We start from the raw sequence: 18,880 nt of genomic DNA, 5'->3' as shown, positions 1-18,880 counted from the left end.
GAACAGGACTGGAGAGAAAAAGGTGAGGAGCAGCTGAGGGTTCACCCAAGAAAAGACAGAGTACAGCGTCTAGAAAAGGAGGGAAACCTCTAGAAACGTGTGGTACCCCCTATAGGAGAACTGCACGGTCTGCCAGCTGGGAAACTACCCCAGCAGTTTGTGGCAGAAGGCAGCGCTCAACTCTTCGGGGAGCGCCGGTGCCTCACGGCAGCGAGGCCTCGGAGCCGCTCCCGGCGGAGCCCGAGCCGACAGGTGCCGGCACCCGGCGGGACCAGCCCGGGGCGGGCAGAGGCAGCCCCCTCCTGCGGGGGGCAGCTCCGGAGGCTGAGGGGCACCAGGCCGTGCCCGCAGCCGCAGCCCTTACCTGGCTGGCTTTGTGGAACTGCTTCTTCAGCCCCGCCACCGACATCCTCCCGCCGCGGCCGGCTCCGCCCGGAGCCGGGGCCCGATCCCGGAGGCGGCTGCGGGCGGGTCCCGGCGGGTCCCGTCAGGTGCGGGCGGCCCGGCCCGGCCCGGCCCCTCGCTGTGTCACCCCGCGCGGCTGGACGCGGCGCCCACCGCCCCGCCGCCCCCATTGGCCGCCGCGCGTCCCCATGCAAATGACTCAGGCAACGACGCCCTCCCATTGGCCGCTCGCGGAGGCTTATGCAAATCGTAGCCCTGGAAGCCACCGCCCCCGCCGCGGCGTTGCGAGGAGATCGCCGGGAGCGCGAGGCGCGCGGCCTGCGGGGCGGGGGGCGCCCGCCGCCGGGGGGCGCCAGACACGGACCCCAAATCTGGCCCCAACCCGAGCCCCTAGCCCCGGCCCGAGCCCCAGAGGCCGGCCGCGAGCCCTCTGACCGGTCCCATAGAGGCTCCAGTTTGCTCATTGTACCTCACATCTCCTGTGTTTCTCTATAGCATCTCATGTCGTAGCATCGCATCTCCTGCATCCCACATCCACCCTCTCGCGCGTTGTGCTGGCGGCTGTGACAGCTGTGGCGGTGTGTTGGGGCATGATGGCCTGCGGACTGGGTTCTGTGGGGTTATGGCTCAATCCAAACGCCTGCACGGACCTGGAAGCAGCTTGGAGAGGAGCTCTGGGCTTTCACAGGGCTCTCGCGCTGCTCACTGTCATGCCTGCTGGTTTTATTGCTTGGCAGAGAAAGGAGTTCCCAGAGTGCCTTACTGTTGTTTCTTTCTAACAGCAATGAGAACAATGGCAAAAAAAATGCCAGAATTTCCACAGTAATTGTCAGGAACCTACCTGTACCAATTACATACCACCGTGAGTCAAAGCATAAAGACAGACCCATTCATGAGCTGAGGGACTCCTACTGGCTATTGCTTTATAAAAGAGACTGTACAGGGGAGGCAAAAGGCACAAAAGAGAAGCTATGAGGCTAACCAGATAACATTCTCTGGAAGACAGGCTGTAAGGCAAAAAAAGTCTTTTCAGGTGTTTGGTTTGGGTAATGTTTGAAAGAGCTCTGCAGTCACTGTGCTACCTGATGCCGCTTGGGAATAGGGAAGGAACATTTTCAGCCTCATTACAAGTTAATGAGATTACACGAAAGGCACCTGATTTCAACACCACTTTTTCTTCTTAATACCAGCAGGCAGCAAGATGCTAACTGCCCAGGCCAAATCAGGTATGGCTTGAATTAGTGAAGCATTTGCAGAGGTCACAGTTGACAGAGATGAAGTGACCTAAGTTTTGAGAGAGATTGAGATGCTGAGAAGAGAGGAAATAAGGCCTAAGAAATTGGAGATCTGTAAAAGTTATTAAAGCAAACTCTGAGTGTACCATGGAATTGAAACAAAGCTTTAGCTAATCTTTAGCTTTAAGAAAGGGGGGACCAGAAGCAAAGAAGGCAGGAGTTTGAAACAAGTCACTATGGAGGGGAATCAATGGATCATATAGACACTGTGTCTGTTAGCCGTACAATTAGATTATACAGAGAGCACAAGTAAGGCAATATGCCTTCAACTTCCTTTTTTATCCCATGTGTAACCTAAGGGTAGGAGTGATGTTGTTTCTGTTGAGGTGATATGAGAATCTGCAAGTGGGAAATGCCCTGTGGAAATCCAACTTCATAGCCTAATTGTCCAATGATACAGACAAGGTGAAAACCTAATTGATGAGCCAACTCAAATGGTCCAGGTGTTAATGATTTGGTAGAGACATCCTAAAAAAAACTGTGGTGTTCATTTAAGATATAAGCAAAAGTTACAGCTTGTAGGCAGTAATATAGAGTGGCTAAGCAATATCTAAGAGCTTTATAATCACAGACAGATATGCATCATGGAAAAAGGGACCATCGTTTGCTGGACAACATTCCTTACATTTTAGGAAAAGTTGCTAATTCAGTCTGTAGAATGAGGGAAATTAGAAGTAGTATAAAAACTACAGGAAGTGGTTCAGCTAAATGCTGACATTATGGAAAAAGCCTTCTATTAAAAAGAACTGTTATAAGTAGAAGACAAGCCAGAGCACAGTACTACAAGGAATAGTGAAAAATATTTTACAGTCTGGTATATGGGGCCTTCAGGAGAAAAGTTCTAGATGTCTGAATGTTTAAACAATACTTACAATCCCACCACTCTGGAAATTCTAAATTACACAAAACATGTTGCTGGTTCCAACATGTTATTGAATCAGAGGTTCTAAAAAGGAGTGTGAATTTTGTGCAAACTATGAACTCCTATTTAAATCAAGGCTGTGACTAGAAAATATACTCTGGCTGCTTATGTGGTAGAATTGGACTTGAAAATTGGTCCTGTGAAATTCAAGACAGTTATCTGGATAAATGGATAAATTCATAATTCAGCTTAGATTTTAGTGTGCCTATTACTATGTATAAAATCAGACTTCAGAAATTCTCTCTCTGTAGTTCTGGTAGAAGCAAACAACCTTATAGGCATTTGGCTTCTGATGAACAAATTACCATCCTTTTAAAAATTAAAATTGCACTAATGGCCATATGAAGTATTAGATTTTCAGCAGAATGAAAACTGGTAATATTAAAAAAAATAAAATAAAAAAAAATCCAGAGACAGTTTAGCAGTTGAAATTACTTGCAATCTGAAGCCAATCACATCCATGTTTGCTTGAATGCCTCTTGAAAATTATAATGAGAAATCTGATAGTGAAATTTCATCTGGATCTTCAGTAGTTATTGCCACCAAAAAGAACATAAAATGGAAAGGAATGATGAGTTTATGATGTTCTATTGGATTTATCCTGGATCACACTGAATACCTGTGTAAAGCACTTATTCCTTAAAACGTAGGTATTCAAAGCAAGCTATTGTGCATTGATTTACTTTGCAATATTTTTTTACATGTGTCATTAGGTGACTCTGGACATGCTCATCTGAATAACAGGGGAAATGGTCAGTTGAGTAACCAAGTTACTGCTTACCAAAACCAGAGAGAAAACCTATGAGAAACACACAAAGGTGGCTTCAGCTGTAGCTGAATTAGAGAGTAGCAACCCCATGTTTTGGTTTCGTAATAGAAAAATATACAGGAACTATGCATGTATTCTCTTCAGGTTGAAGAAGTCTGAATTCACACACTTCATCTTCAAAATACTGGCATTGGGGAAGGAGAGCCATTTATCAAATAAATAAATAAATAAAAATGGTTTGCGTTGCAAAGATGGGTTTCCCTAAGACTAAGTGTCTCTATATAACAGTAGCAAGTGGGTCATTAGTAGAGATCACTGGCATGCTTGGGCAAGTCTGACTTTCATGAAATGATACATAAAATCTTTCATTTGAAATACCTAAAGAAAATGGGATTGCAAGCACTTGGACCAAGTAGAGCATGATATTTAAAAGAAAAAAAAATCTGCTGGAGGGGACTTGCAGAAAGCTTTAAAAATAAAACTGGCTTGGGTATAAGGTTGTGTCCTCTTCTTAACATTTGGGAGGTTCATCTGGCTCCCCAGTTATAGAAAGAGGGGAATCCTAAACTGAACAGGCACTTCTGCAGCGCATCGACCCAATTAAGTGAAGTAATACATAACATAGTGTCCCAGAGTGAAATCCAAAGGACTACAGCATTTGATGAAATTGGTTCCAATTACCTCTTCAGTGGGTTGTCCTGCAACAGAAAAACTGGGAGCTGACACCAGGAAAATTACACAAACTGCAAACTACCCCAATAACAAAATCAGAAAAGAATTCTTCTGCTAAAAATGCCAAAGGCAGTAAGGACACCTCATAAGCCTGTTTTTGCACCCTTTCTATATGCTTAAATGAAAATACATATACATTTAAAATAAAACAAAAGTGTGGGTGATGTGAAAACATGTTCATGTACAGGAGCAGACTAACACTATGGTTTTGCTTCTAGACCATAAACAAGCAATTTTGCACATCATAGCACTTGCTGTGCAGATACACGAGCTCAGTTTTTTCTGACATGGCTTTGCATTTCAGTATACGTTTCATAAGAAAGGCAAGAGAACAGACAGTATTCTCTACACAGCCACTTTGGCCAGAATTTGGAAAGCTCCCCGTTCCACATGGACACTGCTGGCAGTTAGAGCAGCAGTATGTGACCCTGGGGCCGGTAGACACTCTGGCTAACCTACTTCATTTGTTTAGGATGCTTATGTTTGCTCTCCAGATCTTCTAACTAAATGTAGCTAGTGAATTATTTTTGGCATTTGTGTTTGTTCTTCTCAAGCAGACTTCCCATATGTGTTTCTTTACCGTTATCCAGATCTTCTTGTCTCCTTCCTGTGTTTGTATTCCACATGCTTCTCCATGATTCTGTGGATACTTTCTGTCTTCAGTTTCTTAAATCCTTTACTCTTGTTCTGCAAGTGTCAACAAGAAGACAAAAGCCTGTTAGGTCTTATGCCATTAAATAATAAATACTGTTCTACCCACATGCTTCTTTTTAAATGGCATATAAAGATCTTAGATGAACTTAAAACCTAGAGGTAGATATTTTTAAAGTTACACATATATATACTGTAAATAGGTACTCTAATTTTGAAAATAACACAACAATCTACTCTTCCGTGTATGCTGCTCTGCTACATTGCAGCCTGTAAAAATGTTTGCAATCCCAATCTTGCAAATTATACTCCATAGATGGAACTAGTACGTAGCCTGAAAAGATCCTGCTTGGAGATCTTGTAACTTTTAGGTGCCTATGTTGCTTCTGATAGCAGTAAAAAAATATATATATATTAATTGTTACTATTAATATATATGTATAGGCACTCAGCACTCACAGACAACTCTAGACCGTTTAACAGAAATGTGTTATCTGTGTAATTTAGAATAAAGATATGAATGTACTGACTCCACATAGGAGACTGGAAAACTGAAAATCCTTGTTAGTATCAGTGGTAATCTTGGATAGCCAGGACATTTTCGTTTCCTCCATTCTTGAGATCTCTAACTTGATTGGTTTAACTTGGTTTAACTCTAACTTAAACCATTAAAAAAAAAAAAAAAAAAAAAAAATGTTTTCCTTTGGGTAGGTCTGTTTGTCCTAAACTGAAATATTTTAGATTTCTGACATGTTGAAAAATAAATAAATAAATAAAACACTTCATTTCAATGTCAAATTTCGTCATTTTCAGAGAGCAGTATTACTTCACATAAACATCTGGATCGCATGCTTGAGCCTGCCTTTTGGGCTCTAATCCCTACAGGGACAACATCTCCCTTAACACATCTGTGGCCATCTGAGTGCCAAGGTGTATGCGGTTGGTGAGGGGAGCAGCGTATCACACTGTGCGAGGGGTGGTCTCAGCAGGAGCCCTGAGGCAACCTAACAAGCTCATGAGAGAAACTGGGGTTGTGAAATGGACCGACGACTTTTTACATTAAGGAAAAGAGAGGGAAAAGGAAAAAAAAAAGACTTTTTTCCTTGGATACTACCAACAAGAAATACATGGTAATTTCTGAGCTGAAATTCTTAAACCTCTATTTTGGAGAGCACGGGGAAATACCAACCAACCCATTTTAAGAACTTGCTTAGTTTAGGACATAACTAGTTGTTGGTGTATCAGAAATAACCACAGAAGACATACACACCACTTTTTTCTGGCCTTTCTGAAGTAACTATGTACTATGAAAGAGTGAGGAGGAAAATAAATAAATAAATAAATAAAAGAGGAAAAAAAATCTTAAAATGGATCAATGTGGTAACATGCAGAAATGTTGCTCTAACTTTGAAAAATTGCACCTGAGTTCTGTGCTGCTATTTCACAGGTGATAAAATCTAGCTACCTATTTTCTGCACAGAGCTGCCTGTGTTCATCAGAGAATAATGACATTCTCATTGCTGACAATGCCCCAGCCAGGGAGAAATTTGAAATTGCAATGTCACTAGAAGAATAATGCTAGCTCCTGGAAGGTGTAGAGGTTACTCATCTTCATGTTAAAAGTATTGTATTGCATATGCCGAGGATTGTTTTGAAGCACAATGTTGTAGTGCTGTGGTGTAAACCAGAATGCATTTACTCTTTGAAATCTAATTTAGAATTCAATGTAACCACTCTTCAGTTGCAAAACAAAACTTTAAATATCATCTTAAAAAATCGTGGTCTTAATAATGAAGAAAACAAACCTTTTCAGTGGAAAAAGGATGCACAGAACAACAACACATGATACCTTGCTTAGAGAATGCAATACACAAGCTTCTTTGATAATGATTTATTCAGCTTTACCAGGTAAAAACACATTATCATTAAAAAAAAAATAAAAAAATAAAAATAAAAATCTAAATAATGCATATTTGTACCATACATCTTAAAAAGGGAAAAAACAGTAAAAAATGAAAAATAAAATCCAGTCATTTCCCTTCTCCACGTATAAATCTCTTCTCAATTCTATTTTAACTTCATATTACAGGACAGAAAGTTGTATCAACTCCTGTTACAATGAATCCTTACAAAACACTCATTGTGGGCATTTCAAAGAATTTGACTGATGTTTAAAAGCAATCTGAATATCAGTAAATATCTTGTAGTGAGCTCGTGAATATTCAGACATACCTAGTTTTAACAAAAGTTTTACAGCATGGATGTTGTTTTGCTTTCAGTGTAATTTAATAGGTCTTTTGGGATCTGCCATGTTTGAACATCTGGGAATCATCACATGTTGTCTGTTGATCAATGAGGCAACAGGAAAGGCATGATGTGTCACAGATGTTAAATATGGCAATACTCCATAGACCGACTGGATCACAAATGGGAATGATCAGACTTTGAAAAATCTGATTAAGATTCATTGACTGGATAAAATTCAATTTTTTTTCTCAAATTTCCTAACTGTTCAGATAACAATGGGTAATATAGTGGTCAAAGAATTGTTGGAAACTGGCTTATTTGGAGGAACAAAATGACATAGCTGAAGATGAGGACTTTTACTGTCAAATATTTTACAGGAAGATGAATACAACTTGCCAGGTCCCTGCTGTCTCATCATGAAGATTAATGTTTACTACTGGATAACTCTACCACTCCTTGTATTACAAAGAATACATAAATCAAATGTATTGTGTTAATTTAAGCATCATAGTTAATTGAGTAACTGCCACTATACTAAGAAACCTATTTCTCCCCCTTCACAATCAAAGAAATAGCAGATACTAATTCCTTTAACTGTTAACCATGAATGCCACCTTCTGGTCTTGCACAGAAGTGCCCTTTGACAGGAAGAGGGGAAAAAAAAGACTTTCACCCAGTAGTTAGCAGATAACCGTTTGAGTTAAATAGATGTTAAAAACGTGTGAAATACGGACATGACTTCTGACAGACTTCCTTGCTTGCTCGTTGAAATTTAAAGGAACTCAGATATTTACTTTTGTAAAGAAATTACATAGTTTAAAAAATAAACACACTTGACATTGACTTTCTGTAGAAACAACCTGGAAACTGTCGTATTTCAAGGTAGCAGCTGAATCAATACCACGAATGAAATCCTGACCTCACTGAAGCTGACAGAACTTTTGCCACTGACTTCAATGGGGCCCAAAGTTTCAGCCTGTACTTTATGAAAGTTGCTCTTGTGTACTGATCTCTGAATTTTCAAAGGGTTTTAACAAAGCTAGGCACGTATATTCTCCTGCAAATTCAGTGGAAATGGGATTTTAAAGAGGAAACTAAGAAGGGCTGCTCCCACAATGAGCTGTACGTGAAGATGGTAAAAGTTTTCAGAGACTTCTCATTCCCCGTGATCAGACAAGAGTAGCTATTGCTTTTATTGCTTGAATTTCTCCAGCAATAGACTTACAGTTGTTTAGTGTTGCTAGTACAGGTAAAAGCATGTTATACGCACCAGAACATGTTCCTTGAAGCAATCATATTATCATGGTGTAATGGACTCCCAAATCAAAGCAAACTGGTTCTCCGGCTGCTAGGATGATATACAGACAGCAGGGGAAACAAGCCAGGGAATTTCTCTCACCTGGGGAAGCAAATAAGAAGCATTTCTCCAATGCATGAAGATGAATATTTGGGCAGACAGTAGCTGAAATCCCCTGCAGTAACAGATTGCTTTACATCTACTGCATTTAACTCATAACATTTTTTAACCTAGCTGTTCTAGCTCTGCAAGCTCTTTCAGACTCAAATTTTCAAGTCATAGTTAAAAATAATTTCAGTGGTCCCAATCCTGCACTTAGATACATCTGCAGGTAATCAGTCATCTCTTAGGCTCTTTTTTGGTTCTGCTTAATGATTTCTTCACTGTGTCACGCATAACATGGCAGAAATTGTATGCAAAGTGACTAATCATTTAACCTTAACGTAGACACTAAACCACTTTTAATTTGCCTAATATGTGATTCTAATATTCTTTAATGTCAGATATAAAGTAATGTCAAGAATTCAGTAACATACATTGGAAGAGATTAAAAAATAGCATCAGCTATTATATGTTAGTAACTGATGCACTCACAGAAATAATTTGGCTGACATGTTTGCTAAAATATTTCCTTACAATTAAAAATTTCTAACTCAATATGGGGGAAAACACAAGGGAAAAATGATGGATTTTATTTTTTTTTTTTTCCTTTTTAAAGTTATGTTAAATGTAGTGGGTTTCTATGTGCTGCAGATGTGTGGCTCTGTAATAAACAAAATTAGCATGAAGCTTTAATGTATATATATTTACAGTCTTCTTGGGAGGAAGAACATAAAAGATGTGGATTAAATCCATCTTAAACTATAGCTCTGCTCTTCTTACAGCACCATACTTGCACGTTCTTCCTGATAGGTCAGCCTGCAAATATGACCCAGGTGTGACCCATTCCACCCTATCTGTGGAAAATAGGTACCCACTTACTCAGTCCTGTTATACAAATGTCCACAGAGTTTGTTATTTTTCTCAGCTACTATCTGAGAAATCTGTTAGAAGCCATTTATAATTTTGACATGTATACTAAATTTTGACATATATACTGGGTAATGGGAAGCACATTTGTGAATTTCACTCTTTTTTTTTTTTTTTCCTTCAACTCCTTCAAATTTGACCTAAAACATTACAGGGCTGCTAAGATTGTTAAAGTATTATACCTTTCCTTTAACCAGAGTGATTACCATCAGGGTGCAACAGCGTGTGCTGGAGGAGTTTGTTGGTTTTTTAAGGTAGGAAGGGGTTGAGGAGAGAAGCGGTCACGGCAAAGAGAGAGAAATGAGGTATAAACTGTTCCAACACCCATCCAGTGTTAGTGATACTATCTCCAATCTGTAGATGGCAGTGATCTTCCACTACCTGCTTCAGGAGAAAAGGGGGTGGTGGGGAAATCCTTAAATTAAAACCACTATGCAAAACAGATGTGGGGAAAATTAGTTGTGAGGTTAACTTAATGCCGTATACCGATCTTTTTTTACACTAAAACCTACTTCAAGAATATAAGATAATATACCACTTATTTCCTTCACCTAAGAAGAAAATACTTCATGCCACTTAGAAGCTATAAATTTTTGTCTCAAAGGATTCTGATGACAAATTCCAGAGTTCTGTCTTTTGGAAGTTATCTGTGATCAAATCCCAGAGCTGGCATTCTGGATTCTTGCACATACCTTTGATATATTTCATTATTTTAAACATGTTTATTCAAATAATAACTGGATTTTTCCTCCCAAACCCCTCTAGGTACTTAGCTACCTCCTTCATCAGTTGTTCAGCAGGTCTGTATCACCTTATTAATTTTTAGCTGCTTTTCTCCTGACACTTGCATTAGTTTTCACTTTCATTCAAATAAAATGCCGTAAACAGAGTGTGTAAGGCTGTCAGGGCATACTTCAACAAAGGGTGCGATGTGAAGCCTGCTGAAATCAAAGAAAGTACATCTATTAACTTCAGTGGACTTGGAATATTGCCTCCCCAAAACTACTTTGCTTGGTGACTGGCAGAGAGAATTTTCAAAGTATAACATGAAATCTCATCTTCCCCTTTTGTGAAGATTTTCAGTTGTGGTTTGCTGTTTGTTTTTTTTTTGTTTGTTTGTTTGTTTGTTACCTTGCTTTTTTCTTAATGAAAGGATTATGCCCATAAGATTTTAAAATGTGATACCTTTCCATGAAGATCAGACTACAAAAACTGCACAATTTTTGAAGCTCTGTTTTAAGTGTCACATACACTTTTAGAATCAGGTTTCAAAAGCTATCTTGACACACAAATGCAGATAAGGTGTCCAGTAGGATTTCAAACATCATCTTTTAAATAGCATTTAATTTTTTTTCTTCTGAAGATCTTAACTATCTGTGATATTTGGGGCTTTGTGGGGAGGAAGATGCCCACAATGCCTGTATTTGGAAAGTAAAACACCCTTAAGCCAGTTCATTCATTTCTTACCATCCATTGTTTCCAGTAGGAAGTGTATAACTGAAAAGAGCAAAAAGAGAAAACTATTCATCTGCTTCTAAGGCCCCGGAACCTTTAAATGACATGAGCATGAGGTACCTTAGAGGGACTCCAAGTTGAGACATCCCTCAGAAAATCACAAGCAATTACTTGTACCACGTTCTATGTTTAATATTTTGCCATTTGGTTACCTGCTGCTGAAAAGCTGTTTTCAAGATCAGAACAGCTAATTTACAGTCACTTCTGTTTGACTGAAGTGGAGTGGAGTCTTGTCATGGGTACCACTGGTGGCAATTTTGACAATTCTGGTGCAGAAACTGAGTATAAACTACTGTGCATCGCTGAAATCCTTTTTGGAAAGCTTAGCTGAGAGTTATCTCTTTTTGCACAGGAATGCATCACACCCAGTATGTTCCAAAACAAAAAAGACTTGTAATCCTCATCCCATAGCAGGGTTTCCACCCATTCTAGTAGGAAGATAAAACTGGCTACCAGGCCTCACTGTCTTAAGAGCTTTCCCTACATGCAACCTACATTTTCTCCTCTAAATTTTGTCACCTTTTTTTTTGTGATGCTAAAAAGCTTTTCATTTTCCTTATGGACCATGCTTTTCAGTTCTTTGAAAAACAGCAGCGGTTTCTCTATCTAATCTATCCACATTGCTTAACCTGCAGTTCTAAAAAGGGATTTACTTTTTAATGAGTGAATATTTAATCTTTCATATTGCTTTGTCAGAAAATAATCCATTAATCTGTTCCAAGTGTATGGTACACAGTTTCATAATATGTAATCTCCCCCCCTCAAAAAAAAAAAAAAAAAAAGGATGGGAAAAGGTAGCTAAGGAAGGGTATATAGCTTTTTTTCTGTGTGTATGTATCCAGGTATGCTCCTTTCTTTTATGCTACTGGCAGAGAAAGTAGGGCACAGTACAGAAAATTAAATTTTCAAACCTGCTTAAATTGCCCCCCATGAAATAGACTATTGTGATATATTAAATAAAACATAGGTTTAATATATCTACCCATGCTCTGGATACATACAGTGAGGTCCCTTCTTTGGGAGAATTTTGGAAAAAAAAAAACAACAAACTTCAGTTTAGTAAGCAGTTGGCTTGGTTTTCTTTAGATACACCTACAAATTTGTTTGCAACATGAACTCAGGGTGTGCTAGGGCTCTCCATAACTGTCCCATAGCTTCCAGTCATGCTGCCTGTCTATCTTTCCTCCCTTCTGCTTCTTCCCATTCCCATTCTGCTCCATCTCTTCATCTTGCTAATTCATTCCATATGCCCTTGAATATGTACCATGTAAGCTGCTGTTTTGCATTCAACATTTGTTTATCCTGGGACTTATCACAGTATCTGAGAATCTCATAACTTTCACAGATTTTTATCCTCTGGAAGCCTTTGTGAAACAAGGAAGTATATGTCAATTTACAGATGGGGAGTGGTCACACTGCAGATTAAGTGAGGTGCTCAGAGCCCTGTTTAGTCGTGGGAGCTGTATTCAAGTATTTCTTGGCTCCTGATCTCCTGTATAGATTGAACATTCCTGTCAAACTACATCTCCGGCAATGCACCACAGTCTCCTCCACCAGTGAGGACAGGCCATCACTCCAGCCTTTTTGGCTTCACAGACTTCTGGGAGATAAAGGCTGTCTGGGGAGGCTTTTCTTACAGCACAACAGGGACATGACAGAAACGAATTCAGAAATTTCAGAAAGCCCCACTGTGAGATTTCAAAATCCAAATTTATGGATGGGTAGAAAAGAGAATGTGTGTGGGAAGGGGTTCAAGTATCTGACCTACATTTCCATTCCCCCACAATAAATCCAAGCATCTTTAAAATAAATTAATAAAATAATAATAATAAAAAATATCTTGTAAAGCAGATACTTTACTCAAAAACAGTCAAGGATCTAAAAATGCTGACTTCTGAGGAAAATGCTGTAATGGCCCTAGTTGTATCATAGTGTGGAAGAAAGTGTCCATAACAATTTAGTATTGCATTATGGCTAACCCTTCCTCCTCATTTGAGAGTATCTGCTGTGGGGACAGCATAGTTTCCTGCAATAAAAATCACCTATCTGTACATCAACACAGTTAGAACAGTCTTTTAATATTGGTTTTAAATTAAGTTTTGGGGAGTTGTCAAAACATAGGAATGTGAATCTGTGTTTTACGATTCGAAGGTAACTTCCAAAGCAGTTAATGGAAGACTCATGTAAGGACTGAGGCTGGTAACATGAAATCTGGGTGCCAGATTACTAAGTGTTCTGATTTAGTCACAATGTGAAACTCCACAGTGAGCTCTGCAAACAGCTCTGCTGACACTGAGCTGGTGACCTCCGAGGCTCTCATGTGACTGTGCTGCCAGTGCCCTGTCTGGTCCACCAGGGTGCCACTTCTCTTTGATTTATCTTTGAGTCTGAGGAATTACTTTTTTTTCAGTGTAGTAAGAAAATCCTGTTTCAAATTCATTATTAGAGCTATCTATGCAGTCTGGCCGCAGCAGATAATTCTTGCTAACTAGATATGTATTTTCCATGGACTTACGCACTGGCTGTAAAACAATCCTCATGCAGATAGATGTCTGGTTTTCCCTATAAATTAATGGAAATGGAAAAGGAAAGAGAAAGTGGAATATATAATAGTTCTTTTATTTAAGAAAAGATGTGCAGCTGAGTGTGATCTGTTGTATAAGAAAATATGCATCCAATCAATTGTACTTTCTACCTTAAAAAAAGTTTGGTTTATAGCAAATATTATCATACAAACTTTGTGATAAAATAAACATTCCAACTATTCTGCACTTTAATGCAGACCAAATCCAGTCCTCACACACACAAGCACACACACAAAAAGCAACTGAATGAAGTGTTTGTATTTATATAAAACTGCTCTGGTAGGAAGCCAGTATCTCCTTTTCTCAGGACCCAAACTGCTTAGCCAAAGGAAAATGTTTCAAAACTGATGCACAGAAAGAGTCTGCATTCTGCTGCAAGCATAACTTCCACTGAACTGTATAAAAATAAGGCAAGATACAATTTCTACACTAAACAGAACAGGCTATGTTACAGTCCTGAAGCTGCCTCAGTTGGTATTGCATAAGAAAGTCTGGTTTGGTAGATCAGTTCAGTGCTATTGTCTGTTCAGTATTAAAAACACTGCAGTCTAACACAAAGCTTCTAGTTCTGCTGTCGAACAGCGAAGATACATCACTATAGGCCACAACAATCTTAAATCTCACCAGAAATCTGATCAGAGGACTTTATCCATCTGTTGAAGCTTTGCAGAAATTAGCTCATCTCTATGCCCAACTACCTAAAATCACTCTCGTAACTACAAATGTAACTTAGTTCCTACTCATCATTTTACACAAGTGAGACGATTAGGGAAATATTGGCATCTTCTGCACCCCCACAGCATTTATAGCTGCTCTCTGGACAGTTAGATACCAGGCAAGGAACTTAGTCCTGCTAGGTTCAAGAAGAGTGTTTAATATTAAGAGCGAACAGATAAGCAGCGCCAGCTCATCAGACTCTAAATATAGCAAAAAGGACATTGCTCTTCATTAGATTGTCCTCAAAATTTTCCAAAAAGATTTGCCTTTGGCTCAGAGAAATTTTGGGAGGTTGCAGTGCAGTTGATGTTTTTTGTAAGGCTGAGTCTGCAACTTAGGGCTAGGCTTGAGATAATAACAGTTACTTATATTATTGAATTTTCCTTATGTATTTACTCTCTGAGGGATCCTCTTTCTCAACATCATTGGTATTATACTTTTTGCTTCATATTTACAGATACATAAATACAGGGAAGCATTTTACAAGAGTTTCAAAGCTTCCTCGAAGTGACTGACCTTTGTAACTCTTGGAGTGCATGCAATTACTCGAAAAGTTCTCCTCTCTCTATGTTTTCTCTAAACATTGGAGAAAATATATATGTTAAACAGAACCCTATCCAGGTAGGTGTGTAAACTTGAGAGAAGTCTTGAGAGAAGAATGCAAAAGGGTTATTTATAAGAGGATGAAAAAAATGAAGCATTATTTATACAGTGCCAAATATATCGTTGGTTCTTATCTGTTCTTACAAGCAGTACTTTGTTCATATATGGAAGAAGCAATCTGAAACCATGGCAGCTGAGTTACAGTAATTTTGATATAGTGGCAAGGAAAAGATGCCAACAAAGTACCTTTTATGTGCATGTTAAACCTAGCTTTGGTTGACAGTATGCCCACAGCAAAACATACATAATACCTATAGGAATGATAAACAGAGTCTTCCCCAAAGAAGATTTTATTCAGTTCTATTATATGTTCATTACTAACTTACTATGTAACTTAATCTATCAATTCCTTATCTATACAACAGATGCAGCAGGTCTGGGAGTCTTGTGCAGATGCATGTTAATGTCCTTTGAGCAGGAGCTATCTTGCTAAGTGCACTGCACCACACCTACTACCATCAAGCCCCTATCAAGACCAGGGCCTCAAGGTGCAACTGTAATAACTGACATGATATGAAACATTAATTTTCTCATGGTAGCTGTAGCCTTTTAGACTTCAAACAAGGAGCTGAAAAATGCTATTGTAAGAAAAGAAGGAAAGACTTTCTGATATGCTTTAAAATATCTTACTAATAATTTCCAAACCTCTAGACTCATTTGCTATGATCACATCTCTTTTAAGTCTTGTAAGCTAACACTGTCTTATTAACTTTTAATATATGAAAAATATGCACTATAGGAACGTAATGTTACTAATGAGGTAAAGATCTTTTCCCTCACTGTTATTTCCTGTCCATCTCCGTAGTAAGTAACCATGTATCTTTGTATATGGACATGTACAAGCTAAGTGGAATAGCTACTTACCCATCTTCAGTCCCTGTGGACCTTGATTAGCTAGTAAAAAGGCAGAGCCCACATCAAACCAATGCTCTACATAAGAAACCCATAGAAGTGCATTAAGATTCTGCCTCTGTAGTGCCAGCCGGTGAGATTTTCACACATGGGGAATACAGACTAGGATCTTCTAAAACTAAGGTCACCTAGTAGTCTGCAATAAGATGACCAGAAAGAAATCTGCAATAAAACCAAAGAGAAATGCTCCCTATTCCAGAAAATATGTCAGACTGTTAATTTAACAGCCATATTTCCATTGTTATAAAAGTGGAGGAAATGTATTTGCTTGTTAATGCTTCACACACAAAAATTAAAACCTTTTTATAGAGGATTGCATACAGCTTTCAGATACTTTTCTGCAAGCCACATCCATGATGTTTTCTAATGTAAAATGCAACCCTTCTGCCGTCTAATCAAAAGTTAGACTGTCAGAACCCAAATGATATGAAAAAAAAAAAAAAAAAAAAAAAAAGGTCACATTAAGTTTCTAAGGGTTATTATTAAAAACATGCGAAACATTCCCTCCAGTAACTTTGGAAATTAATTACAGTGTCTGTACTCTCAAAGTATTCCTCACAGACAAGGAACAAAGGAAGCTGATGTTAGAGGCCATACAAAAAGCACCCTCTTGCTCCCTTCCTTGCCCAACCTCTTGTTGTCCTTTGCCCTCCCTGGCCAAAGACTAAGGACAATGAGCAGAAGAAATACCATGAACATCCAAGGGGTGCTGGAAAGCCCTGCTAAACAATTGGCAGCAGTTTCAGCAGTTTCAGCCATGTCTTGCTGTCTTCAGCAACAAGAGCTCACTGCAGGCTAGGGTAAGGGCTGGGAGGGAAGTCTGCCAGGTGGGAGGCAGGGAAGAGCAATGAATGCCCTGCCTCTGCTGCAGCCTGGTGTATGCAGGAGCTAGAGATACTCCAAGTGCAATTACAGGTTCCCCATCAGTCACTCAAATGGTCTCAAGTCAGTTTTGAAGGTCATCCCACTGCAGGGAGCTCTGCTGTTGTTCTCATGGGTTTGGAAAGAACTTTTTGTAAGGTTCCCAGTGAAGCAGCATACTTATCAGTCATTACCTGTTACTAATTTGATTGTAGATGCAGGCTCTACAGCTGGTACATAATTATTACTTTTTCTATTTTTGAGATGGAAAAATGGTTTATGAAGTAGACATGGCTTCGAGAGGCATGAAAGACAAGTCATCAGTTGCAACAAGTTATGTCTCAGCTAACTAGTTAATTTTTTTAAAAGACTCCTATTAATCATGATTTGATTAAAGGGTCTGAGATCACTGGAGAGCAAGTGAACCTGCACTTGTAGCTCAACCAGTCCACAAAGAGCACAGAGATGCCTGTAGGCCAGGAAAAGGATTGCTACCCAGATAGCCTGCAACAGAGACAGGCCAACTACATGCATTAGAAGAAAAAGAGAAGGATTACAGAAGATATAAGATATGCCTGTAATTAAGCTAAGAAGGCCTCACAAGAAGTGAACTCTATATATGTTAGGAAAATAATTCCTTTCATTGTAATCCCATTTTCCTTTCAAAATCATTGTTACTTTGGATAACCATGGATTTGTGTTTAGCAAAATTTTAGCCAGGATAACTGCTTTAGGAGAAATGATATCTGTTCTCACAGAGGCGAAAACTCAAAGGAGAGACAAACCGAATGTTGCTCAGGGATGTAGACAGCTGTTTTTCCCTACAATCCGATGGCAAAAAAACATCAGAGAGCACTGGAGCTGGTCTCATTTTCAGAATAGAAATTGTACAAAAAAAAAAAAAAAAAGGCTTTATGCTATTAAGACACTGCAAGTCTGAAGACAAAAGTGTCCATTCTGTTTACTTCCGAAAAGTTTCTTTTAATACAATTTCTACAAGATCTCATTCATCAAAAATCAATCTGTTCTCCTTTTAAATATGGATATTCTCACCTTTCCTTTTTCTGAACTCAAGAAAAACTGTCATAAGCCACTGGTTAAAATTTAAACAACAACAACAAAAACAGCAAAGCATGCAGAGCCCTGAACTAAAGCCAACTCATGTGAATTTCAGGTCAACCAATGGCTAATAGCAACTCCACAGGGATTAGAAGCAGTGCCTGCTACTAAACTGAGCAACCATAAATGTAAACTCACTCATCCATTGAAGTAATGTTGAACATTTACTGAAGCATGACTTAAATCAATACATAGAATTCCAGATAAACTGGTGAAAATTTGTTCAGCAAATGAATAGAAAACAGCATGATTTAAAGAAAGCTATTCAAATCCCCCGACACCACCTGCTGTTTCAACTTTTCTTGAAAAGTTGATTCAATACAAAGGGCTTTGTGGTACTTCCATGAGCTTCACTTCTGACATCCAGTGAGATGGAGGCTAACTGCAGCTTTCCTGGCTGTCTAAAAGTGCACCTCCTTCAGATGGCGCATGGGACTTCCTGTCCTGTCTGGGCAGTCTTGTCTGTGCTGAAAATTAGTTTCCATGAATTTAATAACACTTGGTAAGTGGCAAGAATATGAGGTGATCCCTATCAATGTAATGTTAAAGCATCCTTGCTCTATTTGACTGATACATAGATTCCTAAGATTAGCCTGTTGGAACTATCTAGAGCGATAAGGGAATTATTTATAAGGCTTAGTATACCTGCTTATAATTTATTTATAATAATTATAATAATTTATTTTATAAATCAATTAGCTTCCACTGATTTCCTTCCAACTCATAAAGTTAAATATCTTTTGCCTATTTATATACACTGCCTATTTAAGTTGGGTAAATATCCTTTCAATCTACTTCTTACACTTTGGGATGATGCCCTGAGATTTTATTTTTAAATAACATTTTTATTCTAAAATTCCTTTAAAAAGGTTAGTAAAAGGAAGATGACAAGCCAGCTAAGGTGGGTTGATAAACAAGGAATTATTACGATCTCAGCCTTGCTTTAAAACAAAAGCAAACAAACAGAAAGAATTAAGTACAGACTGCTCTGTGACACAGTATTTCTGAGCCTAGGGAAACTCACTGGGATCTGGGTCAGTGGGTTAGAAAGAACTGAGGTAGTGAAAGCAAGATGACTGTCTAGAGTACTAGACAATAGCAAAACTTGATTTCAACATAGAACTATGTACACATTACAGATAAAAACAAGCTAATAAAATT

At 38.9% G+C, this 18,880-nt stretch overlaps 1 protein-coding gene across 2 annotated transcripts in view; it reads right to left on the bottom strand.

Moving 5' to 3' along the window:
• The window catches only part of SH3GL3 (SH3 domain containing GRB2 like 3, endophilin A3), a 53,093-nt gene extending 52,580 nt beyond the window's left edge, over window positions 1-513 (bottom strand). For both annotated transcript variants that reach the window (XM_082769452.1, XM_082769454.1), the window contains exon 1: window positions 365-513. In XM_082769452.1, the coding sequence (XP_082625578.1) occupies window positions 365-409 (45 nt within the window). In that variant the 5' untranslated portion in view covers window positions 410-513. The remainder of the gene's footprint in view (window positions 1-364) is intronic.
• Window positions 514-18,880: the final 18,367 nt, after the last annotated feature.

The sequence above is a fragment of the Aythya marila genome (assembly GCF_965140915.1).
Source record: "Aythya marila genome assembly, chromosome: 11".
Lineage (NCBI taxonomy): Eukaryota > Metazoa > Chordata > Aves > Anseriformes > Anatidae > Aythya > Aythya marila.
Note: the sequence above shows the minus strand (reverse complement) of the source record. Positions and strands in the feature narration are given on the sequence as shown.